General features: G+C 41.0%; 1 protein-coding gene across 3 annotated transcripts in view; it reads left to right on the top strand.

Moving 5' to 3' along the window:
* The first annotated feature begins 12747 nt into the window (after positions 1-12747).
* Positions 12748-15657, top strand: part of INIP (INTS3 and NABP interacting protein) — a 36209-nt gene continuing 33299 nt past the window's right edge. For all 3 annotated transcript variants that reach the window (XM_079927613.1, XM_079927612.1, XM_079927614.1), the window contains exons 1-2: positions 12748-13299; positions 14383-14465. In XM_079927613.1, the coding sequence (XP_079783739.1) occupies positions 14441-14465 (25 nt within the window). In that variant the 5' untranslated portion in view covers positions 12748-13299; positions 14383-14440. The remainder of the gene's footprint in view (positions 13300-14382; positions 14466-15657) is intronic.

Raw genomic sequence — 15657 nt, 5'->3', positions numbered from 1 at the left:
AAATATGTGTAAAGCTATGGCTTTGAAATGACTGAAAGCTGGCTAAATATCAAAGACAACTAACTTTATTTTTCATGTCTGGGTGGTCTGTTGGTATTTGGTATGAGTGGTAAAATAAATATTGACACATAAACAGTTCATAAAATTTATTTTTCTTGCCTTGATAGCAGCAAAATAATTATTTACATTATAAGATTGTTCACATAAATGGTGTGTTCAAAGATAAACTAAGGCATATCAAAAATTGTAAGAGCTTATTTGAGGAAAAATCAATTTGAAGGAGGCAGTGACAAACCAGAAGTGGTTAGGAGCGCTCCACGGACAGGAGCTGGGGAGAGACTTTTGTAGAGAAAGGGTGGAAGTAAAGTAAAGAAATGATGGATTGTCTGTAGGATAAAGCCTACTTGGCTGTTAGTGACTGGTTGTTCAATTTCATAACCTTGAGTAATTTACAGGCTTAGATTTGGGTTTGTCACAGCATTAGAGCCACCTCAGTCTAATGGCTTCCTTGATTAATTAAACAACAGTAATGTCAAATTGGACAAAGTTTCTTAAGTTATTGTACTTCTTAGATAGTTTTTTATTACTTTTAATTTAGAGAAAATATGTTCTTTGGGGGCTTCCCTGGTGGCGCAGTGGTTGAGAGTCCGCCTGCCGATGCAGGGGACACAGGTTCGTGCCCCGGTCCGGGAAGATCCCACATGCCGTGGAGCAGCTGGGCCCGTCCGTGAGCCATAGCCGCTGAGCCTGCGCGTCCGGAGCCTGTGCTCCGCAACGGGAGAGGCCACGACAGTGAGAGGCCTGTGTACCACAAAAAAAAAAAAAAAATGTTCTTGTTGTAAGTAAACAACAACTGAAATTGCCAATTAAATTCTTAAAGTAATATTTAGATTCAGAAATAAATCACAAATTTTATATATCATATTAAAACACTGAAATAGGGATACATATGATAAATTATCATAGAATGTTAGAATATATTTTAATTTCATCATAAATTATCACTTATATTGCAATTTTTACCATCTCTTAAAGCAATATCTAGAGTCATACAGTAAAGAATCAGTATTATGCTTCACTCATGGTACATATAAACGGACATATATACAAATGAAAGGAAAATCAATTGTTTAATATTGCAGAGATGTTCCTCAGTCACCAGTCCAAATGTACTAATTCATGAGCAACTCCAGGATCACAAATGTTAATAAGAAGAAAAGCAAGAAAATGGGCTTTCAGCACTAAAGAGGAAAATTGTTGGTTGTTCAAGAATTTATTGAATTCATCTGATCTGAGAGGACGCATTTAGATTAGTTTTTTCTCTTACCTAAGTACTTCTGCTGCTCAACTCTTCCTTGCACTAAAAAGCAGTGTCCATTTTTGACCTGGTGAGAAAATAGGAAAAATATATGTTGGTTTCTGCCTTCCATTCCCCACCTCATTCCTGGCACAGAGCCCCTGAAACTGTCATGAATTCCTAAGTGTTAAGAACATTAGGGGACTTCCCTGGTGGCGCAGTGGCTAAGACTCCATGCTCCCAATGCAGGGGGCCCGGCTTCGATCTCTGGTCAGGGAACTAGATCCCACACGCATGTCGCAACTAAGTTCACATGCCACAACTAAGGAGCCCGCCTGCTGCAACTAAGACCCAGTGCAACCAAATAAATAAATATTTAAAAGAAAGAAAAAAGAACATTAGGAACCTCTTCTGTTCTAATAGTTGGCCTTTGACCCTGGCTTTTGAAACAGGGTTCCTAAATCCACTGGAACTTCCTGGGTAGCAGGAGTACTTTTTGTTCTAATGAGGCAATTCTGGGTGGGCTCCTGGATGGCAGCTAATCACCACCAGTAAGACCAAGTCATGATCAAAAGCTTGGAATTTTCAGCCCCATTCCCCAGTCTCCAGAGAGGGGAAAGGGGCTGGAAATGGAGTTCATGATCCATCCTGTCTACATGATGAAGTCTCACAAAAATCCTAAAGTATGGGGTTTGGAGAACTTCCAGGTTGGTGAACCTCCACATACCAGGACAGTGACACACCCCAACTCCACAGTGACAGAAGCTCCTGCACTTGGGGCCCTCTCAGATCTCACCTCATGTGTGTCTTCATCTGGCTGTTCATCTGTATCGTTTATCATACCCTTTAATGAACTGCTAAACATAGATGTTTCCCTGAGTTCCGTGAGTCGTTCTAGCGTATAATCGAATCCAAGTGGAAAGGAGGTCATGGGAACTTCCAATTTGTCGCCAAGTCAGATAGAAGTTGTGGGTAACCTGAGGATCTACTGCCTGCAGTTGACATGTGAAGTGGGGGTGGGCAGTCTCAGGGGCCTTAGCCCTCACCCTGTAGGATTTAACGCTACCTCCAGGTGGATGGTGTCAGAATTGAGTTAGATTGTAGGACGCTTAGCTGGTGCCTCAGAATTGTGTGGAACTATCCCCCACCTCTGGTGTCAGAGGGCTGTGTGATAGTAGTGTAAAGGAGACACACAGGAGGAAGACTGGGCTTCTACCCAACCCAGACCTCAGTGGGTGCATAACCCCAAAACTTTTACAGCATTCCAACCCAGCTGCCTTTTGCTTTAAGAGCAGAGGGCAAGAGGTATGAAGTGTTTCCATCGGGCCTGAGTAGTGTTAGGAGCAGTTATTCAAGGTTCTAGGTTATGCTGGGCCAGTGCCAAGTGACAGAGGTTCTCATCTGTTCCTTAACAAGTATGTGTGTGTGTGTGTGTGTGTGTGTGTGTGTGTGTGTGTGTGTGTGTGTGTGTGTGTACATGTGTTTTATGCAAGACCCTCTAATATGTGGGGGAAGCAGCCCCTTTTGCTTGAGCCTAAGGGTAGTACTGGGCCGAATGAAAGCCAAATGACTTCACACAGCGCCATGCAGGTGAAAGTTTACAATTTTGAGTAGAGAAAACTGGTGGGAGAGGCAAGCAAAGTCAAAGAAATGCATGCTGTTGCTAAGGGCATCCTCTTCACACTGTGAATAGTGACCAAGTTTGCCAAAACATCAGTGTCACATAAAATTTAACATTGATTTGTATGTATTAGTTTTGTGTTTTTTTGAGTGATTAAGTTGTAAACAATTCTTAATTTTGAGAACTATCATATTTACCTTGAAAATCTTGTAAAGGTAAGTAGGACTTGTGTTGATTTACAGGTGTTAGGAGTTAAATATAGAAAACGATCATTCCTATTGTTGCCAATTAAAAGATTTCTCAAAATAATAAAACAATGGTTTCAAAATGCCCTGGGAGAATCATATGCTTAAAATAAAACACAGTATAACAAGAGAGACAGGCATGTTATTAATTCAAAGCTATAGTCACATATTTAGGTATTAGATGGTAGATACTGTGAAAGAAAAATCAAAATGGAGTCAGTATTGCTAAGAGACTTCTCTAAAATGCTGCCAGGGGAATTCCTTGGCTGTCCAGTGGTTAGGACTCCACACTTCCACTACCCGGAGCCCAGGTTTGATCCCTGGTCGGGGAACTAAAATCCCGCAAGTCGCGTGGTTCAGCCTAAAAATAAATAAATAAATAAATAAATAAATAAATAAATAAATTTTAAAAATGCAGCTGGAAGGCCCCTGAGGAAATGTGACGTATGCACATCTCAGCCCAGAAGGAATCTGGCCTTTTGACCACTTATTGTCTTAATACAGACATCCAGAACATCTGCCCAATGTTCAGAAACTCAAGATATTTACTGCAACCTTACCCGAAAGCAACTTGCGACAGCCATCCCTTAAGGACTAATATTTCCTTTCTTCTATCAGAGTAGAGCCTCATGGCTTTTGCGTTTATAAGTCCCTGAACACTTTCCCCAGAACACTCTTTTGGTTTTACCCAAATCTGTGTCTCCAGAATTGCAATTCTTAAGACCCCAAATACACTCTTTTCTTATTTGCTGCCTTCTGCGCTTTTGGGGTTGACATTACTGGGTAGGAACCTTCCTTTAAAACAATGGGAAGCGCTTCCCTGGTGGCGCAGTGGTTGAGAGTCCGCCTGCCGATGCAAGGGACACGGGTTCGTGCCCCGGTCCGGGAGGATCCCACATGCCACGGAGCGGCTGGGCCCGTGAGCCATGGCCGCTGAGCCTGCGCATCCGGAGCCTGTTGCTCCGCAACGGGAGAGGCCGCGGCAGTAAGAGGTCCGCGTACCGCAAAACAAACAAACAAAAAAAGCAATGGGAAAATACTGTAAGACATTACATTTGTAGCTCTTTTAACAGGATAATGTTTGTGCAAAATCTTCCTGTCTGATTTGTCTAGTATCATCCACATTGCCCAATATGGTACTTTACATGTAGAAAGCACTCAAGGAAATAGCTCAGATAGTTAACAAAAAAGCAAATTGCAAAAGAATATATATACCAGATAGATAGAATATCAACATTTTTATAAAATTTTAAAACAACTTAATATATCTTAGGGATACAATGTAGCAAAAGTTTAAAGATATGTACTGGAGCAATGACAACTAAATTCAGGAAAGTAGCTTACCTCTGAGGTGGAACGAGAGGAACACGGTGGGGGAAGGGTGCCTGGGAGAACTCAAATGTACTTGAAATGTTTTGCTTTTTAGGCCAGGTAGTAAGTTTCACAGTGTCTATTATATTATTAGTTATAGATTTTTGTAAGTCTGAACTATTTCATTAAAATGCAACCCAGACAAAAGTCTTTCCAGCATTTGTTTCTCAGGTACTCTCACACATGCTCTGAGTGAGCTGTGAAATGTAATGGATTCAATATTAGTTTCCTGTGGCAGCTGTAACAAATGACCACAGACTTGGTACCTTTAAACAACAGAAATTTATCCTCTCACAGTTTTGGAGACCAGAAGTCCAAAATCAGTTTGTGCTGAAATTAAGGAGGGGAGAATGTTCTTGCTTCTTCCAGCTCCTGGGAGTGGCCAGCATTCCTCGGTTTGCGGCTGCATCACTCCAGTCTCTGCCTCTAATCACACCATCTTCTCTTCTGCCTATGTCAAACCTCCCTCTTCCTCTCTCTTATAAGGACATTTGTGATTATCCAGGGCTCCCCTGGATAATCCAGGATAATCTCCCTACCTCAAGATCTTTAATCACATCTGCAAAGACCCTTTTCCCATATGAGGTAACATTTACGGATTCCAGGGTTCAGGATTAGGTCTTGACCACAAATGCCTTTGTCTTCAGTTACAATAGGAATGCAATCCCTTCCTAAAGTCACAGTTGAATAAAATTGGCCCAAGGTAGTAAATTAAAGGTACTAATTAATTTTACAGGAACTGGAAGAATGCTAGGGGATTTGGAGAAGCATAGGGCTGGCATTTTATCATTAATGATCTCAAATAAGAGTCTTTCAACAAATATGTTAAATTTAGAGATGGCACTGAACCTGGGGAGTAGTAACAGTGTTAGTGCAGTAGTTTAAGAAGAACAAACACCTTGAACTTTAATGGAACAGTACTGCTGAAGAGCGTATTAGCGGCACACAATGAGAGCCCACAAAGCATTATTTGACTAAAGGATTAGATCAGCTTTTAAAGCAGTGAAAAAACAAAAGTGAGATTCTGGCCTGCACACTTAAAAGCATCCTATAGACAAGGACAAATCATTCAGTTTGTATTTCCATTAAATATCTATTGAATAAATGAATAAAAGATCACATTTCAGCTTTCATTAGGGTTAAAAATCAATCAGCAGGTGTACCTGCTTAGTACTCTTCTTGGTACCTTGAGGATACTGGCATGTAGTAGGAAGTTGGCCCCTTAGAGGTGACCAAATGAGAAGGAGCTGACGTGAAGCATTACATGGCACTCAGGCTGCCAGGCCCCCTGAGGGGTTTAGTGCAGTGCAGTGAGTCCTCTTCATAGCCCACCAAAAACTGTAGGGTTCAATCTATTTAATTAAAGGGACAAACCAGTGGCAAAATAAAAGTTACTTTTTTTTTTCTCTGTTGATTCAATTTTTTTTTTTTACATCTTTATTGGAGTATAATTGCTTTACAATGGTGTGCTAGTTTCTGCTTTATAACAAAGTGAATCAGTTATACGTATACATATGTTCCCATATCTCTTCCCTCTTGCATCTCCCTCCCTCCCACCCTCCCTATCCCACCCCTCTAGGTGGTCACAAAGCACCGAGCTTATCTCCCTGTGCTATGCGGCTGCTTCCCACTATCGATCTATTCTACGTTTGGCAGTGTATATATGTCCATGCCACTCTCTCGCTTTGTCACAGCTTACCCTTCTCCCTCCCCATATCATCAAGTCCATTCTCTAGTAGGTCTGTGTCTTTATTCCTGTCTTACCCCTGGATTCTTCATGACATTTTTTTTTTCTTAAATTCCATATATATGTGTTAGCATACGGTATTTGTCTTTCTCTTTCTGACTTACTTCACTCTGTATGACAGACTCTAGGTCCATCCACCTCATTACAAATAGCTCAATTTCGTTTCTTTTTATGGCTGAGTAATATTCCATTGTATATATGTGCCACATCTTCTTTATCCGATGATGGACATCTAGGTTGTTCATCCGATGATGGACATCTAGGTTGTTTCCATCTCCCGGCTATCGTAAATAGAGCTGCAATGAACATTTTGGTACATGACTCTTTTTCAATTATGGTTTTCTCAGGGTATATGCCCAGTAGTGGGATTGCTGGGTCATATGGTAGTTCTATTTGTAGTTTTTTAAGGAACCTCCATACTGTTCTCCATAGTGGCTGTACCAATTCACATTCCCACCAGCAGTGCAAGAGTGTTCCATTTTCTCCACACCCTCTCCAGTATTTATTGTTTCTAGATTTTCTGATGATGGCCATTCTGACTGGTGTGAGATGATATCTCATTGTAGTTTTGATTTGCATTTCTCTGATGATTAAGGATGTTGAGCATTCTTTCATGTGTTTGTTGGCAGTCTGTATATCTTCTTTGGAGAAATGTCTATTTAGGTCTTTTGCCCATTTTTGGATTGCATTGTTTGTTTTTTTGTTATTGAGCTGCATGAGCTGCTTGTAAATTTTGGAGATTAATCCTTTGTCAGTTGCTTCATTTGCAAATATTTTCTCCCATTCTGAGGGTTGTCTTTTGGTCTTGTTTATGGTTTCCTTTGCTGTGCAAAAGCTTTGAAGTTTCATTAGGTCCCATTTGTTTATTTTTATTTCCATTTCTCTGGGAGGTGAGTCAAAAAGGATCCTGCTGTGATTTATGTCATAGAGTGTTCTGCCTATGTTTTCCTCTAAGGGTTTGATCGTTTCTGGCCTTGCATTTAGGTCTTTAATCCATTTTGAGCTTATTTTTGTGTATGGTGTTAGGGAGTGATCTAATCTCATACTTTTACATGTACCTGTCCAGTTTTCCCAGCACCACTTATTGAAGAGGCTGTTCTTTCTCCACTGTACATTCCTGCCTCCTTTATCAAAGATAAGGTGACCATATGTGCATGGGTTTATCTCTGGGCTTTCTATCCTGTTCCATTGATCTATATTTCTGCGTTTGTGCCAGTACCATACTATCTTGACTACTGTAGCTTTGTAGTATAGTCTGAAGTCAGGGAGCCTGATTCCGCCAGCTCCGTTTTTCTTTCTCAAGGTTGCTTTGGCTATTCGGGGTCTTTTGTGTTTCCATACAAATTGTGAAATTTTTTGTTCTAGTTCTGTGAAAAATGCCAGTGGTAGTTTGATAGGGATTGCATTGAATTTGTAGATTGCTTTGGGTAGTAGATTCATTTTCACAATGTTGATTCTTCCAATCCAAGAACATGGTATATCTCTCCATCTATTTGTATCATCTTTAATTTCTTTCATTAGTGTCTTATAATTTTCTGCATACAGTTTTTTTGTCTCCTTAGGTAGGTTTATTCCTAGATATTTTATTCTTTTTGTTGCAATGGTAAATGGGAGTGTTTTCTTGATTTCACTTTCAGATTTTTCATCATTAGTGTATAGGAATGCCAGAGATATCTGTGCATTAATTTTGTATCCTGCTACTTTACCAAATTCATTGATTAGCTCTAGTAGTTTTCTGGTAGCATCTTTAGGATTCTCTATGTATAGGATCATGTCATCTGCAAACAGTGACAGCTTTACTTCTTCTTTTTTGATTTGGATTCATTTCCTTTTCTTCTGTGATTGCTGTGGCTAAAACTTCCAAAACTATGTTGAATAAGAGTGGTGAGAGTGGGCAACCTTGTCTTTTTCCTGATCTTAGTGGAAATGCTTTCAGTTTTTCGCCATTGAGGACGATGTTGGCTGTGGGTTTGTCATATATGGCCTTTATTATGTTGAGGAAAGTTCTCTCTATGCCTACTTTCTGCAGGGTTTTTATCATAAATGGGTGTTGAATTTTGTCGAAAGCTTTCTCTGCATCTATTGAGATGATCATATGGTTTTTCTCTTTCAATTTGTTAATATGGTGTATCACGTTGATTGATTTGCGTATATTGAAGAATCCTTGCATTCCTGGAATAAACCCCACTTGATCATGGTGTATGATCCTTTTAATGTGCTGTTGGATTCTGTTTGCTAGTATTTTGTTGAGGATTTTTGCATCTATGTTCACCAGTGATATTGGCCTGTAGTTTTCTTTCTTTTTGACATCCTTGTCGGGTTTTGGTATCAGGGTGATGGTGGCCTCGTAGAATGAGTTTGGGAGTGTTCCTACGTCTGCTGTATTTTGGAAGAGTTTGAGAAGGATAGGTGTTAGCTCTTCTCTAAATGTTTGATAGAATTCACTTGTGAAGCCATCTGGTCCTGGGCTTTTGTTTGTTGGAAGATTTTTAATCACAGTTTCAATTTCAGTGCTTGTGATTGGTCTGTTCGTATTTTCTATTTCTTCCTGATTCAGTCTTGGCAGGTTGTGCATTTCTAAGAATTTGTCCATTTCTTCCAGGTTGTCCATCAATCTGTTAAACGAAACACTTCTAATCTAACCCTCATCCCTTCTTGCAGACCCCCTCTCCTTGCCCCACCTGAGAAGACATCTCTTTTCCTTCCCCCATGGATGAAGAAGCAGAGTGGCCTAATGCCTTGGTATCTGTGACACAGAGACTTGGCTTGCAAACCATGGTCTAGACCTGACTCCACATGGGGAGTGGGACTCAATCTGCACCAGGGAACCCCTCCCTCGCATTATTATCCTTGGCCATGGTTATAAACGCAATGGGCAACTTCACCTAGTGGTTTAGTTCACTATTGTAAAAAATGGTAGCATCTTGGACAAGTTTCAATGTATCCACATCTTTAAAATTGATAGATGATCATTGTGTCCTTCTCAAAGGTTGGTCTTGAGATAATACATGCAGAGTCCTAGCACACAGCAAAGATTCAATGAAAAGATTCCCCTAAGGTTTCTAGAGGTTTCATTCCATGGTAAGCAAATTCTCCTTAACCAAACCATCGAATCACCTATGTCCTGAATTAATTGAAACCCACTTCTCCTTCAAGGGTAGCTTCCCTTGTATTCCTATAAGATGGAAAATGCTCTTGTGTCCAACCAGACATACCATGGTAGAGGATGCTTTTATTACCCTTTTCCACAGATGAGGAAATTGAGGAACAGAGAAATAATCTGTCTAAGTGTTCACCCAGTAAGTGGCAAAGCAAGAATCTGAACCCAGAGAGTCTGGTTCTAGAGGCTGCTCTCTTAGCCAGTGGGCAATTCTGCCCCTTTTTGTAGCTAGCAGTCTCCTAGACTAAGTTCACTTCATTTTCTATTATAGGATCTGAAGTAAGAATACATTTTGTTTGAGCAATGCAGTTGTAGTGGCCAGTTTCTAGGATGGTCCCTGCTTTGGATTGAACGTTTGTATCCCTCCCACACCTACCTCAATCCTAATCCCCAATGTGATGGCCTTTGGAGGTGGGGCATTTGTGAGGTGATTAGGTCATGTAGGTGGGAGTCCTCATAAATGGGATTAATGCCCTTGTAAATGAGACTCAGATCCCTCACCCCTGCAGCCATGTGAGGTTGCTGCAAAAAGACGGCCATCCATGAATGAGGAAGTGGGCCTTCACCAGAGCCCAACCAAGCTGGCACCTTGATCTTGGACTTCCCAGCCTCCAGAACGGTGAGAAATAAATTGGTGTTGTTTAGAAGCCATCAAGTCTATTGTATTCTGCTGTAGCAGCCTGAATGGATAAAGGCGTCCCCAATGATCCCACCTCCTAGTAGGCACAGCCTTGTAATAGTTCCCTTCCACACTGTACCAATGCTGGTCTGTGTGACACGCAGTATATGGCAGAAACAGTGGTATGTCACTTCCAAGATCAGGTTATAAAAGATACTGTTGCTTCTGACTTGATCACTCTCATATCACTTGCTCTGGCTGTGAGTTGCCATGTCATGAGCAACCCTATGGGAAGGCCTGCATGGTAAGGAATTGAAGCCTCCTACCCTTAGCCACATGAGTAAGCTTGCAAGTTAATCCTTCCATGTAGTTGACCTTCAGAATGACTACATCTGCTGCTAGCATCTTGACTGCAACCTTAAAAAAGATCCTCTGCCAGAACTACCCCTCTATGCTGCCTTGATTCCAGCTCCTCAGAAACTGTAAGAGAATAAATATTTGTTGTTTTAAACTGCCAAGTTTGGGGATAATTTGTTACAAGCAATAGGTAAGTCATACAAATTGTCTCAAATTCCTACCCAGTTTATTTTAAAGGCTGTCTGGCGTAATGCATTTCCCATAAATATTTAATCATAAAATAGCACAAGAGGGTTAGGGTGGCTCCAACTGGAACCTGAGGACTATTCTCAGCTCTCTACCTTGATACTGAAGGTCTGTAATAATCATAATGGCTTCAGGAGGAAGCACTTCACAGACTGCTACCTGGCATTTCCTTATCAGTTAACAGCGCCACAGGATGGTCACATGCATCCCTTTTGTCTTGGACTTTCCCCTAGTAGATATGTAGGCTTCTATCTACTTATCAAGTAACAAGATATCCAGTAAAACACAGATCTTTCATAATTACCCCCATCATCACCATTCATCCCCAGAACTCTTTTCATTTTATAAAACTGAAATACTATGCCCATTAAATAACAGCTCTTCATTGTCCCCTTCCCCCCAGCCCCTGGCAACCACCATTCTATTTCTGTCTCTATGATTGTGACTAAGTACTTTATATAAGTGAAATCACACAGTATTTGTCCTTTTGTGACTGGCTTATTTCACTTAGCATAATATCCTCAAGGTTCATGCATACTGTAGCATATATCAGAATTTCCTTCTTTTTAAAAGGTGAATAATATTTCACTGTATGTATATGTTACGTTTTGCTTATTCATTCATCTGTTCAAGGATATTTGTGTCGCTTTCACCTCTTAGCTATTGTGAATAGTTCTGCTATGAACACAGATGTTTACATACCTCTTGGAGGCCCTGCTTTCAGTTCTTTTGTGTATAAACCCCCCAAAACCTTAATTTTTTGAGTAACTATTATACAGTTTTCCACTGGTGGCTGTATCATTTTACATGCACGAAGGTTCCAATTTCTCTGCCAACACTCATTTTATTTTCTGGGTTTTTTTTTTTTTTTCGATAGTAGCCATCTAATGGATATGAAGTGGTCACTCATTTATTTTTATTTTCTTTTTACAGATGATAGAACTGAAGCATCAAACGATTAAGTGTCAGGGGTGGGATTTGAACCCAAGTAAATTGACCCACTATTAACTAATATGTTAAAATTCTTGTGACACTGAAGTCCCAAAATCTCTCAAGGAGGAGACGGGGGTCCAAGAGCTAACATTCACCAAATAAAACAATCAGCAGCAAGTTAAATTTATCTTTCTCCTGATAACGTTCTGTGAATCCTGGGAGGTTGAATTTACTAGGAAATTACAAAATGTTGTTCTGGGGTAGAACTCTTCTTTTCAGCTTAAATAAGCTTGCTCAGGATGTCCATTTGGGACTTAGACTGGAGTTTTCTTATGCCCTAGTTTCTGTATTGTCTCATCAGGCAACCTAAAACCAAAAAATTCTCCTAAGGTTCTGTCAGCCATATATATCCAAGTGATCATTTTCGTCAGGCCGGAACTCAGAAAGGTCTCTTAACTGAAAAGTTGTCCTGGCCAACTACCAAAATGCTCACTTTATATCTAGATTAAAGTAGTCAGCAGACTACTGAGCTCCCTGAGCTGGTCTCAGAGGAATTCCTTCCTCCAGAGCAGAGACAATGTGTGAGATTGAAGAACCTGGACCTTTGCATCTGACAGGCCTTTAGTCGCTGAAATTCAACTAAAGACATAAAGTAACTGAACATTTCTGAGTCTGATATATAAATCATAAATAAATATATAAATAAATCACATATAAGTATATAAATAAATACGAATCATATATAACTCAGGGAATGACAGGAAGCACCTCGTACGTACAAGGCACTTAATAAATGTTTGGTAGTGTTATTATTTGTCATGGATCCATGCTCAACAAAATTGTGCATCATAAACGTTTATTACTGAGCAAACATCGATTATTAAGAAGGACGTTAAGATGGTTAACGACCACAGGACACGTGACACACATCAATACAAGGTTACTGTTCAACGTAGATACGTAGCTCTACTGTGCTGGAATCAGGCCTTCAGGCGATCCCACTAGGAGAGACAGTGTTCTGAGATGTGGCATATCCATTCCTTAAATACAGATTCTTGCACAGTAGTAAAAATTTCTACAAGTTTAGTGTATAATTATTTAAACTATAAAAGAAAAGTATCACTGGGATTTGTGTACGTTAAGACGCGCAACCAGAGATGGTTGATAAAGCTCACTCTCCGGGTCCCAACCGCAGCTCTGCCTCACTCCCAACCGAAGTGGATTCACATCGTCGCAGAACCGGCTGAGTCGGTGACTTCGCCACTTGAAGAGCTAGGGACGCAGCCGGTCTCCGCCCCGCCCCTACCTAGCCGAGCCGGCAGGATACGTCACTGCGCAGCGGCCTGGACGAAAGAGCCAATTGCGGTGCTAGGGACCCAGCCGGTCTCTGCCCCGCACCGTTCGGGCTCCGCCCCCGATGGTGCGGCATGCAGGGTCCAGGAGCCTCTCTGGCTGCCACTCTTTGGAAGGGAAGTGGCGTATGCATTAGGTAGCAGTTAAAGTACGAATCGCCGTGAGGAGCAGCCGTTAGGAGGCGGGAATTCCGGTCCCTCGGGTGTAAGTCATCAGGAGGCGGAAGCGCAGCGGGGGCGCGAAGGTGGTAGAACGCGGCATTGAGCTTGGTTTGCCGATCTTTAAGTGGTTGCGCCCCCTTGGAGAACGCGACCAGAAGGCGAGGCAGTCTCGGGCTCTCTAGCCTCGCGGTAAGTAGGACCGCCTGGCGGCGCCGGGGATGAAGGTGTGTGGCCCCGGCGCCGACCCGCTGCTGCCGTTCCTTGCTACAGGGCAGTGGCCTCCCCGCCAGCCTTGCCTCCCAGCATTTCTCACCCCCCCTCCTCTCCTTGGTATCAGCCGCAGGCCCCGCCCTGCCTGCCCTCCACGCGCGCCTCCCGCCCCGGGACCTTTCTGAGACGCAGGTCCAGCCCTGTCACATCCCTGATTGACGTTCCCCGTCACAAGATGGCCCTCTTGTCCCTCCCGTCCTAAGCCGGCTTCGCTCGCTCTGTGCTTTGCTGCAGGAGACACCTAATATTATTTCGTTCCAAATCGACATCTGTTTGCTCGCTCTTGTACTTTCCCGCTTACCCCCGAAGGCATCCCTCGTCACGCCGGTAGAATCAGTTCATCTCTGCTTCCGGAGCACTGTTTACTCCTTGTAAAGAGCGCGTTTGTTAAACTTTTTTAGTACGGTTGCTTGAATGAGACTCTCTTTTTCCACCGGATTATATGTTTCTTGAGGGCGGGAGTAAGGTCTTGCTCATTTGGGATCCCCCCAGGGCCTAGTACAAAAGCACGAAGTTTGGAATCTAACAGTCCAAAATTTTCGCACTAGCTTTGTGACCTTGGACACGATCTCCCTGTCTATGAAGTGGTGATAAATAAAATAATTAATTTCAATCATCTTACAGATCTTGTATGGTGCAGAGTATGTACGCGATAAATATTCGGCTCTTTTTCCTTTCTAGCTTTCAGTATACACAGTAGTTGCTGGGTACGTTTTTAAAATGAATCGAGAGGCACTACAGAAGAGTGATTTTTCTTCCTAGCCCTGTGATTGTATTGATGCTATCAGTTAGTTGATACATTTGGTAGTATTTGGTAAACACAACCTAATGAAGTAATTAAAGACAGTAATGGTGAATGTTGGTATCAACATCTGCAAGAATAAACATTTAACCTTCACGCTCTAATTAAATAACTTGAGGCGTTTGATTTAAGTCTGTGTGCCCTTCAGACAGATGTTTCTGAAGAGATGAAGGTATGTGTCTGCACATTATTTTTTACAGGTGATTGTAAAGTGCAGACCACTTGCCACGGAACATAGTTGAAACAGAAAATAGGAAGATGGCAGCAAACCCTTCAGGACAAGGTAAATGCTAGGAACTTTTTCCTCATATAGTAAAGTATTTTGATAGAAAATTTAGCATAGGGCTGTTACTAGAGCCAGAATTAAAAATGAATAGCCAAGTAAAACCCCATATTTGAAGCAAGTCCAACGTTTCATCAGATGTGTTTCATCAGATATGTAACATCCTTAATAGCTATTAATCCTATGTGTTAATCTGTTAATATTATTCACACTGTAAACCTTAAGTCCTCCTCGGACATTTGTGTTCTCATGCTCTTTTACTTGAGATTAGAACCACTTTTAAAGAAGTTATATTGTCACTAGGCAATATCCACTCCTTTATTTTCGTTTGCTCAAAAAACTTTTCATACACGTTTCACCTGTGTTAAGAGCTCTGTAAAGCAAGTCAAGTTGGATACATCCCAAATAAGGAGTTTTTATTTAAAAATAAGTTTCAAAAGTAAAATTTAATCTCTAGAAAGCATTAAATTCCACTTTGTAAGTTGTCTCCTGCTTAAGAACTTGAAGCAGACTTCTATTTCCTCTCCATATCAAGTCTAAACTCCTTATTTGATGCATCATATTTTTTGATTAATCTTAGTCTTGTTTTATTTTAAACGTCATGTAAACGTGTTTGTGTCCAGTTGTTTACACGCACTGTACTGTCTGTGAGAGTCATCCATGTTATGCCATGTACCAATAGTTCATTCTTTTTTATTGCAGACTAGTATTCCATTGTATGAATTTACCACAATTTATTTATTCATTCCTTTTTGGAGACTTTGGGGTTGTATCAGTTTTGGCCATTGTGAATAAAGCTGCTTTGAATATTCGTTTGTAAGTCTTTTTGCAGATATTTGGATGAATATCTAGGAATGGAGCAGCTGAGTGTACAGTTTACTTTATGGAAAACTGCCAAACCTTTTCCTAAAGTGAATGTACTTTACATTCCCTCTAGTCAAGTGTGAGAATTCTGGTTGCTCCATATATAGCATTGTTGGTCTTTTCAATTTTAGCCATTTTAGAGGGTGTAAAGTGACATCTCATTGTAGTATTAACTTGGATGTCCCTGATGACAAATGTTGGACACTTTTTTATGTGCTTGTTGGCCATTGCAGATCTTCCTTTGTGAAGTGTTTGTTCAAGCCTTTTGCTCATTTTTTAAAAATTTGGGTTATTTTTATTATTTTTTTTTAAGAGTCTAGATACTGGT

Source organism: Stenella coeruleoalba (genome assembly GCF_951394435.1).
Source record: "Stenella coeruleoalba genome assembly, chromosome: 7".
In the NCBI taxonomy this organism is placed as follows: domain Eukaryota; kingdom Metazoa; phylum Chordata; class Mammalia; order Artiodactyla; family Delphinidae; genus Stenella; species Stenella coeruleoalba.
This window is presented reverse-complemented; position numbering and strand designations above follow the sequence as displayed.